Consider the following 10,988-nt stretch of genomic DNA (forward strand, 5'->3'; position numbering starts at 1 on the left):
TACATCGATTACCGTTATGGATGAAAGGGAAGGAGGAATGCAGCAGATATCGAGTATCGAGTATCAATATCAGCAGAACTAGTTAGTGTATGTCTTTCGGATTATTGATAATTCGATGGACTGAAATTCCATTTGCAAGTATGGATAATCAATGGGCAGAAATAGAATTCCAATTCTGTCGTCGATTAAAAAGACACTCTGCTAGCTTACTGCAACTACCACTCCTATATTTCCAATATATTATTTCAATAATCTATATATCGACTGAGGCATTGATCTTCAGTCTTTCTAGGAGCTTGAAATAGCACTTATTGCTCTTCATAGAAGTATCCCTGCCTACCTCTCTCTCTCTTTCATTCTTCTATAACAATAATTTTTGAATAAAGAAAACTTCTTCTGATAATTATAACTTAATTAGACTATCAATGAATAGTGCTACATTTACTTTGCACATACTTTCAAAGATGATAGAACTGATGACAATGATGATAAAAGCTATAGTTGTTGCTGGTTAATACTATGCGACAGATAACTAAGATAATTAATTAATTAACAGCTCCGAAAACTATTCCCAATTTCCCATTTTCATTCCCATAAGCATCAGATATGTATTTCGTTAATTCAACAATTTGAAATAGCTATAAGAGAAAGACGACCTCACCCAATTCATTTACAAATACCTTTTCCGAAATTAATTGAAGATCAAATATTTAGATATTGGATAATATATTTAAAAATTAGTTCGTTGTGATGTGAAAGAATGTGATTTGAAATAACCAATAGCAATGCGACATTCAAAAATATTCAGGCTAATCGAAAAGACATTTGTATTACTCACTCATTAGACAGTGCAATATGATCAAGTCTCGATAACCTTAAGATTGTCACACTGATATTCAACAATTCGTAATAAAAATTAGCCATAGCAACTAGATCGTCAAATCATATAATATAAATAAATTTAACTATCCTGAAGTACTCAACTGTATAAAGAATTTAGTACTAATAGTAATAGATGATGCATGTTGCATCCATTACAACCAATAAATGAAAGAAAAATGGGAAAATAGTTAACAAAGTAAGAATTCAATCGACATCTACAAATTGCTGTAAACAAATGAGAGGAAATAGTTTGATTTGGAAAAATTCTTTTATGTTCCATGAAGTAAACGAGATGGCTAATTGTATATACCAGGTAAATTTAAGCTTTTTCTCGTGTTCATTTTATTATTTGAAAAAAAAAAACTGCAAAAAAAAAGGAAAAAAAAAATGGAAAGAACAGTAATCACAGCATAGGTAATATTATTTATTATATTATAAAATTCATAAAATTTCCAGAAGTATCTTTCAAATGATCATAAGTTTCTCTTATAAAAGTGTTAGCAAAGTAAAAAAGGAAACAGATTATGAAAAAAATGCTAATAAGAATCAAAGTAAATCACTCAATAGTATAACTCACTTTTCAATTTTCAGTTGAAAAAAACATCATATAATCGAATATAACGTTAAATACAGTGACAAGAACTGTAGCATAAACAATATGGTCCTGATTAAATGAAAATTTGCTTAGAAAATGAAGTCTTAACATCACTACAAGAAACTTATTTACTTTCATGTACGAGGAAAAAAACACTTCTGTTACTTATTATTGGAATAAGATAGTCTGACAAAAAAAAGAATGAAATGAAAAAATTGAATTTTAATTATTATTTGTCGATAAGTATGCACAAACATTTGGTAATAAATGAAGGCATAAATTAATTTTGTAACTGTGCTTTCAAATTTGATATTGTCTTCAATTCCATAGCAACATTTGGATTTTTCCCTTTTTCTGAAGCTTCTTCATAAACACTTCTCAATTTTTCGATAGCCATTAATCCACTCTGTATTATTTCCTTTTTCTTTTGACCGCTGCTTTTCGATGATAAACTTATGCAACACTGAAATACATCCCGTTCACTCTCATATTTTTCCTGTTTCTCGAACTTATTTTAAATTATTCAAATAAATCTCAATGAATTTGACAAACAGTAAATTTGTCAAATTTCGTTAATGTTTGAAAACATCGTACATCCCAATAATTTCATGTAGATCATTTTTAAAAATAAAATATGATGTTTTATTAATCATGGCAAGAACAATAACCAATTTCACTAAATTATAATTCATGTTGATTTCGATATTGAGGATTTGAGGAAGACTCACCAAAATTATTCCATATAATGAACGACAACATGATGGATTAGTTCGAACAGCTTGTTCAAAATACGATTTCGCAAATTCAATATTTTCTGAACCACCTTGCGTGTAACGTATTTCCGCAAGTCGCCGCAAATACAAACTGTTATGTGGCTAAAATAAGATACATAACAACGAGAAAAACTCATAATCAAACCGTTTCCAGAGAAAAAAATAAAAACAAATTTCAAAGCTTGTGATACTAGTGCTATAAGAACGAAATATCTCACATTCAGATATATTTTAATACTGAAATCAATTTTAAAAAAATATTAAAACAAACTGACACTAGATAAAACAAGTTCCTCCATGCAGTGTGCTGCATGTGGATGATCACCCTCTTGCAAATACAGGTCAGAAAGTTCCAGCCATGCTTCTGTATCAGAAATAAAAGTTTTCAAGTATTCGCTCAATTCTCGAATTGCTTCCTGTCGATTGCCTTGTGCTTTCAAAATTGCAATTTTTCGCTTGCGATATGACTACAAAAAAAGGAAGCAAATATTTTTTTAAACTATCAAAATGAACTATGAATTAATGAAATGGAACTAGAGCAGAAATTAAAGCATTAAACAAGTGTAATACTTATTCAACAGTCGTGTTAAATGATATTTCATGTTTATTTACAAGTCATTTTTTATTTTGTTATATTTTTACTCGAAAATGAGTCAGAAAATCAACCGTCTATCCTGATTTTGTTTAATTCTTAAACACATTTTGAACAAAGTTTAAATGAAATTTTTTTTTAGTAAAAAAGGATAGTGTTAATAATTATTGTTACCATATTTGTTGGATCTGATTCAATAAGTTGTTCGTATAAATGTGTCGCGCTATCATACCTATAATGGGTAAATTATGAACTACAAAAAAAGAAATGGACAAGAATTTTGACGATATCATCAAACATATTAAAAACTCCGCTTAAAAAAGGCAAGTACAAGAGCTGTGTAGATGGGAAATAAATAATCCTAAGTGACAATATTCTTTTAAAATTTGATAATATCAAAGGAGCAACCTATTTGCTCACTGTCTATTTGTTTCGTTAAATAGAGAAATTAGTTTTTTACGTTTGCAAAAGCTTATCATTGAACTGTGAAAAGAAAGCTTATTACTATAAATGATATCAATTATTCCTTTAAAGTTTTTTCTTTACTAACTTTACTACGGCAATCATGATAAAAGAATCGTTACCTCAAACTATATCACTTATTCCTTCTTATAAATCTCAAATTTACTAACCTCCCCTCTATCAATTATCGATCAAATGTGTTGTTAGAATTGCTGAAAATTTAATAAGGTATGAAATGAACCGTTTTAAAGCTTCAAGACGCATTGCCTGAAGTTTCAGGACACGATTACTTCGTGGAAATTTTTCTTGTAATGCATGTATGCATCCCATTACAAGATCGGTTCGACCTAAATCTAATGCTGCTATGCAAACCTAAAATTAAAACACACCTTATTATATATCACTATGCCAAACTGAACCATATTTTCTTGCATTATACTTAAAATATGATTTTATTCAATCTTAATTGTTGTAAACTTTTCAAAACATCAACAAAAACTCAATCCTTCTGCAGATTTACTCATATTTCACAATTTATTCATTTAATATCTTTAATTCATTTGCAGCAACTACTCTATTAATTATCCCAATTAATTGTCCTATGTTTTTTTTCTGCAATTTTTTTTTCAGGAGGGTAAATTCTTTTTAAAGAAAAAATTAACCCCCCTATAAAGTTACACCATTTCTTATCAAAGCAATCCATAACATCAATTAGTCAAACTTTTAATTTATGTCTTTCTCAATAAAAACTTTCTAAAGTCAAAAATCATGATTTCTTTAAACGAAAATTTCCATCATTACATTACCCATAAAACAGTATAGTCCATCCTTACACAGAATTCTTCTCATGTAAGTATGAAATGTAGCTTTAATACCATTATGATACAACAAAGTACCAATATAATAACTAACCCTAATTATAACCAATTAAAAATTCAATTACAATTAATTAAAAATAGCAAATATTGCTACAAAATGGGTGTTTAGACTGTTTTCCGAAAATATAATTAAAATTAAGCAATTAAAAGAAATATTATACGAATGATAAAATTAATTTTACCTGTTCATAAACAAGCCACAATTCATCACCCAATGAACGAGGATGACGACTTAATACGTGCTCCCATAATTCTGCCGTTTCCACTGATCTACGAGCATGCTCTTCACGCCATTTACGTAACACATTTTTTGCTTCTAAAAAACAATTAATTTCTAGGCTACAAAAATGAAAAGCAAATATTACTTCTTATTTAAATTTTAATTTTACTACAAATCAAATTCTTTCCGACTGAAATTCATTCCATGATATCAAATGAACGTACCATCAAATGAAGCACAAGTCCAGTCAGTCATCGTTGAAAATATGGATTCAAAAAGACTTATTTTTTCCAATAACAAATAAATTGAAATGCAATGTCTATTATAATCTGGAAGTCATGTTCTTTTCATTCACTGCAAAATTGCATTTGTATAAGATAGTAACAAATTATGGGGAACTAATATCATCAAATTTCATGCGATTTCTCAACTTTCCCTTTTTCTGATTTATATTCTATGCAGTCAACAAACCCGTTTCAATGCAATCGTAAATTTTCAGTTAAAATTATCAGTTCGAACTTGAACAATTGGACAGAATGTTGCCTCTCATTGCAAAATAAATCTTCCGAATCTTTTTCCAACTAGTTTCATTCGATAAAATACCAGAAAGAAGTCATAACTAAATTTCAAAGAATAAGTTGAATATATTTTCAAAAAAGAAACATTTTAAATCATTTTAATAGTTGAGTTTCCCAAATCTCTCAAAATCAAAAATGTCGAACAACTATTTACTTATGGTATGCTATTTGTATTCTCCAAACACTAAATATCAACTAATATATGACTGCTTATTCAATTTTTTTTTTTTGAAAATATCCAATAACTGTATATCAACCGTTCCAAATACAAAAACATTCCTATAAACAATAAATTTCATTTGTAGACAACAATGTATTTAAAATATACGACCTGATTTCTAGACCATTAAGAAAAAATTATAAATCTTGAACAATATAACAAATTGTTGAAATATTTGGCACAATTGTTAAGACAGGAATCTTGAACAATATAGCACACTGTTAACATATCAATAAATAAACTGAAACGAAACCAGCGAATTTTTTTTACTAGGCCGGAAAAGCAAAAATAAAATTCCAAAGAAGTGATGAGGTATGTTGTTCATAGTTAAAAATTTAATAAAGAGCAACCAAATTTAAAATTTTTAAATTGGTTATTCTTTGTAACGACAAACCAAAAATTAATAACTTATAGAACATTTTACGGCACCGAGTTAAAGTTGACATATCAACTGTTAAGACAGGAGAAAACTGAGAAAATTTTAGAAACATGCATAGACGTAAGGTAAGAAATTTAAATAGGATGGCATGAATCAATTAAACACAAATACAAAACATCGAAGAAATTATATGGAAATAAATTTAATTTTGAATTAAATAAAAAGAATATAACAAAGCATAAAAATAGAACTTTTTAAAACATAAAAGTAAAATAACCAACAAGATACAGTACTTAAAGAACAAACAAAGGAAATGAACTAGGCTTGGACTTATTCTGGATCAATTCAAAACATATTCAATCCATTGATGGATATCTCCATTCCGTTTGAGGAACCGATGTTTCTTTGATACATAGCGGAGATACCCACCGTAAGACATAATGCGGTCCACCAGCTTTATCGTTTGTTCCTAAAAATGTTTTGTGCGTATAAAGTAAAATTAACAACATAAGTTAGATTAATAGTTGAAAAGCCTCACTAATAATAAATGGATAAAGAATTAAAAGATAATGTTTCCTTGAATATAAAAACTGAAAGATTAAGACAAAAAGAGAGAAAGCCAACGCTTTCTTGAAAAAGCAAACAGCAAAATATGGGCGATGAAAAGCTAACCGCTCATCCGTGCTCCACCGAAAGGTTGCTGCCCAACTACAGAACCAGTTGATTTATCATTTAGATACATATTTCCGACAGCATGTCGAAGTATGTCACGAGATTTGTATAGAAATTCTCTGGAACAATTCGAAATTAGAAAGAAAATGCCAACTGTGATATTAAATTTTACAAAATTAATTACGCCATGTCACAATTTTTACAGATAATGACATAACCATTATCATTCACTTTTATTAACTGAACTCAATCCACATTCTTTAAACTACAGTAAAATAAGTGGAATAGATTGAAAGAAGGAATCAAATTGAATATTATCTTCTGATCGCACTATAATAGACTAGTTTTGACCACTGTGAGATGCACATCAATCTACCACAACGTTAATAAACTTCAAAGTATTCTCTAAAAAGTCAAAAACATTAAGGTCTCATAGAGATCAATTACCTATCCTCCGAAAATACAGCTCCAGTAAGACCAAATACTGTTGAATCTTTTAATTTGCTTACAATCTCCAATGCTTCATTGTCTTTATACACATATGCTGTTAATACAGGTCCAAAAATTTCCTAAAGTTATGTTTTGATGCTTTTAAATGCAAAAATTTTACTATAAGAAAAAAAGTATAATGAAATGAGTTCTAAAATAAAGGCGTATAATATGCAAAAATAAAGAAAATCTGAATGAAGATTAAAATTATAAGCCATTAAGTTTCACAAGGAACCAAAATAACTAGATTAGTAGAAGCTATAAACATGGAATTGCATGATGGATTTTCAATCTCTGATCAATCAGACTAAAGAATAGAAAATCATCTAATCAATAACAAATTTCTAAAATAATAAATCACTATAGCGTATAGAGTTAATCTTAGATATACCTCTCTCAGTAATTTGGAGTCCCACTTATCAACTTGCACAAGAGTTGGTTGAATGAAATATCCCTTAGTGTCGTCATAAGTTCCACCAAAAATGATCTTAGCTCCATCCGCACCTGTTTTAGCATAATCAATATATGATCTGATTGATTTGAAAGCTTTTGCATCAATAACTGCTGTCATAAAGATCGAACCATCACGTACCTACAACAAAGTTGACCAATAAATTATTCCAGTTTCTGCCAGGTTCGTCCTTAACATCCCTATCTGTTATAGTTGTACACAAAGAAATTACTATCTTCTAAAGAAAAGCCCTAAGAAAGAATGAAAAAAGTTTCAAAGGTTGTTATATTTTTATAAGCGCCAAAATTTCAAAACTTAGACTCTTTTTTTTTAAAAACAGAAAGTAAGTTATGCAATAAACCAAACACTCACATCGCCAACTTTGAGCTGTTTTTGTATAGCATCAAGTTTTGATTGCAAAGCAGGCCATAAACTTTCAGGTACATAAATTCGTGAACAAGCACTACACTTTTGTCCTTGATATTCATATGCAGAACGAATTGTACATGGTGCCACAGTGTCCAAATCAGCTGATGGATGAATGAAATGGAAATTCTTACCGCCACACTCTATAAATATCATTTCTTTTATTTCCCAGTAAGTGTTGATCCAAAATTTTCTACAAAATTGGACAATATTCACTATAAACACTTATCATTCTTCATATATTTCTGCTGGAAATGGTGGAAAGTTTTAACAATAGTGCTATGCTACTTCTAGATTTGATAACTTATTGCTTATTTTAAATTCCAACATAAACAAGAAAACCTCCAATCAGTCTTGGAAATGAAATGTAAGTATCCAGATTTTCGGCAACTCTCTTCCATAAATGCTTGAATGTTGGCATTGATCCGGTGAAATTGATAGCAGAAAGATGGGGAGATGAAGTGATAGCATTACCAAAAACAGGACCATCAGATGGTAGGAATGAAATAACTCCAGCCGGAAGACCTGCAAATACAAAACTTCACAAATATATCCCTTGAATAAACTCAGAGCACTAAACTATTCCAAAATATTTAAACTTTATAATGCTAGTTATAAAGGAGGATCAGTAATTGATAATGCTTACCAGCTTCCTCTAAAGCTTCGTAAATAAAATAATTACTTAACACAGCAGTACAAGATGGTTTCCATAAGACAGCATTACCCTAAAATAATCTATTGTAAATATGATTAGATTAGCAATAAGTCTGTAATTATAATTAATAAACACATTTTATATGTTTGGATTCAACATTATGTACAACAACAGTTTACCATCATAGCTGGTGCAGTTGCTAAATTGCCACCAATTGCTGTGAAATTAAATGGCGCAATAGCAGCAATAAATCCTTCGAGACTCCTCAAAATAAATCTTGCATAAACAACCAAATATAAAATTTCATCAATCTTAACAAATTTTTGAAATAGAAATAAAAAATTAAAACAATTTTAATATTAGTAAAATAAAAAACTTAAAATGAATTCACATATTGTGATTTTATTTGCACAAATAGATGATTAATTTTTAGACTGTAATGTAATTTTAGCTTCAAAACTATTTAATGTTTAATTTTTAACTTTAATATGATAATGTAAGTTGATTACCTAAAAGTCATTGTATTAGTGACATTTTTTAACGAAATCGGTTGATATTTTTCCAGCTCCAAGGCAAATTTGGCATTAAATCTGAAGAAATCAACCAGCTCACAGGCTGAATCAATTTCTGCTTGTACAATATTTTTTCCCTGTCCAAGCATTGTAGCAGCATTGAGCTTCATACGATATTTTCCAGCACATAAATCAGCTGCATGCAAGAAAACATCTGCTCGTTCTCTGTAAAATAAATTAATTAGGAAAAGCTTTGAAAAAAAAACAGATGAATTAAAAATTAAAAAAAAAAAATTAATAAAATGATTAAAGAACTTATATACTATGTGCTATATTGCTATCCAGGAACCCTACAAACAGTCATTATATAGAAAGCTACAAAATGTAAAAGAATTTTGTTACTGTTACACATCATCACTAACAAAACTCAGTGAAAATTAATTATCTTTAAATTTGTAAATTAAAAAAAAAAAATATGGAAAAAAAAGAAGAAAAGAAGTAAATGAGAGAAGAAACGGGAATCAATCAAGAAACATTAAAATAGTTGCTAGGGAATCGATTATTACAAATGATAAAGGTAGCATAAACTAGAATAAAATGATGCAAGATTGTTATTCAGTTTACTTCAATCATACAATAAAATTATATTACTCTTAAGCATTATTTTATTTTTAAAAGAATAAAAATAGAACTTTAATGATTTTCGTTCCCATTTTTGTTTGGCATTTAGTCCTACTTCAATTGCTTCCTTAATTTGTTCCATAGTAGCATGTGCAAATCGTGCAATAACTTTCTGATGATCTGAAGGCTGAAAACATTTTCATATTTCAGTTGTAATTTAAAAAGTATCAAAGTTTAACAAACTTAAAATTACGACTAATACAACTCAGTGTACTTTGATGTAAAATATTTTGTGAAGCGATTTTGGAAGGAAAGCAGAAGATGTATGTCAGATGTAACTTTGCATTATCCCTCCGAAAGTAAATAGATCGTTCTACGAAATTTATCAATTTCTTAAGCTAACACTAATTCGAATCTTTTGAACCCCATCCGTTAACATTCAGGATGATCCAAAAGCCATTAAATATTAAATGATTAATGATAAATTTGAAGCAAAATTTGATATTTTTTAAAAAATATAATTTGCTGAAAAAATATATAGCTTACTCTTACCATAACTTGTTTCTTATCAAGATTTTTCATAATTTTCTCATTCCCAATCACCAATGGGACATTTGTAGTTGTACTAGCTATCTCTGACATTGCTTTTTCAAGAGCCATCCTTTCTGTACTACCCTTCTGATATGTAAGTACCGGTTCATTTTGTGAATTTTTCATAAATTTTTCTGATGTTAAACCTGACCCACTGAAAAGCAAATATTATAAATACATTATAATAAAAAAAATAAAAATAAAGAAAAGCAAATATTATATTATAAATTCCAAAATTACAGTAATTATAAGCTAATAAAATCTGAGTGTAAAGCAAGCAAAAAAAAAAAAAAAACAGTTGCTTCTTTATATAAATTTTTCGACAGTTAATAAAATTAATTTTTAAACCGCTCAAACTATTAGTTTACACTCAATTCAATTTAACAAAGGTTAAATTATTATTCGACAAGGAAAAGAACACAAACGCTCCTATGTTTAAATTACCATATATATTTATAGGAATATGCTTTAATATTCATATTTTAACTTATAATAATGAATGAATTCTTGCAACAGTTGTTGAACAATCAAAACAGAGCTAATTAATTAATCGATAAATAAATATAAAGTACCCGAATGTAGAAACTTGACGAAATAGCCAAGTCCATTGACTCGCTGTAAATGAGCCAAAATTAGAACGAAGCATCATTTGTATAGAATACTGAAAATGAATAAATAGTAAACACAAAATTGTGTAGCAAGATTACAACAAAAGAACAAAAAAAAAGTTAATAAATAAAAGTAGAAAAGGATGACACAAAGACCAAAGATCGAAATCGAACTAACATTTTCATTGAGCGATAAATTTCGCTTTTTGCCCAATCAATATTGGCATTAAATTTATGCCAACCTTAGCTGCTAATTTTCATTAACGCATACCTCATTCCTGAAATGTTTGATAAGTGTTTCAATGGGAATTGAAATTGATTAGCTCACTATTATTTATTCGTGTTTATTATCATTGTCATTATTGTTATCACTATTATCCCTAA

General features: G+C 28.7%; 2 protein-coding genes across 3 annotated transcripts; both read right to left on the reverse strand.

Moving 5' to 3' along the window:
• Positions 1–1,757: 1,757 nt before the first annotated feature.
• Positions 1,758–4,657, reverse strand: Bma-emc-2 (Protein KIAA0103 homolog, putative; the record flags this gene model as incomplete). The annotated part of the gene is made up of 7 exons (XM_001892293.2): positions 1,758–1,940; positions 2,206–2,352; positions 2,526–2,717; positions 3,017–3,074; positions 3,546–3,676; positions 4,365–4,498; positions 4,627–4,657. 7 exons carry the CDS (start codon positions 4,655–4,657, stop codon positions 1,758–1,760), a joined length of 876 nt encoding a protein of 291 aa, XP_001892328.2.
• A 1,278-nt stretch (positions 4,658–5,935) lies between these two features.
• On the reverse strand, positions 5,936–10,645 carry Bma-alh-6 (Delta-1-pyrroline-5-carboxylate dehydrogenase, mitochondrial precursor, putative; the record flags this gene model as incomplete). 2 transcript variants are annotated; one of them, XM_043078507.1, is made up of 12 exons in its annotated part: positions 5,936–6,048; positions 6,252–6,370; positions 6,699–6,820; positions 7,132–7,332; positions 7,564–7,760; positions 7,960–8,142; positions 8,264–8,342; positions 8,452–8,536; positions 8,782–9,009; positions 9,477–9,592; positions 9,958–10,150; positions 10,569–10,645. In XM_043078507.1, 12 exons carry the CDS (start codon positions 10,643–10,645, stop codon positions 5,936–5,938), a joined length of 1,713 nt encoding a protein of 570 aa, XP_042934441.1. The 2 variants fall into 2 exon arrangements, with proteins under 2 accessions (XP_042934441.1, XP_042934442.1); XM_043078508.1 differs by lacking the exon at positions 10,569–10,645 and having other exon boundaries at positions 9,958–10,122.
• Positions 10,646–10,988: the final 343 nt, after the last annotated feature.

This window comes from Brugia malayi (assembly GCF_000002995.4).
Source record: "Brugia malayi strain FR3 genome assembly, contig: Bm_v4_Chr2_contig_001, whole genome shotgun sequence".
NCBI lineage: Eukaryota > Metazoa > Nematoda > Chromadorea > Rhabditida > Onchocercidae > Brugia > Brugia malayi.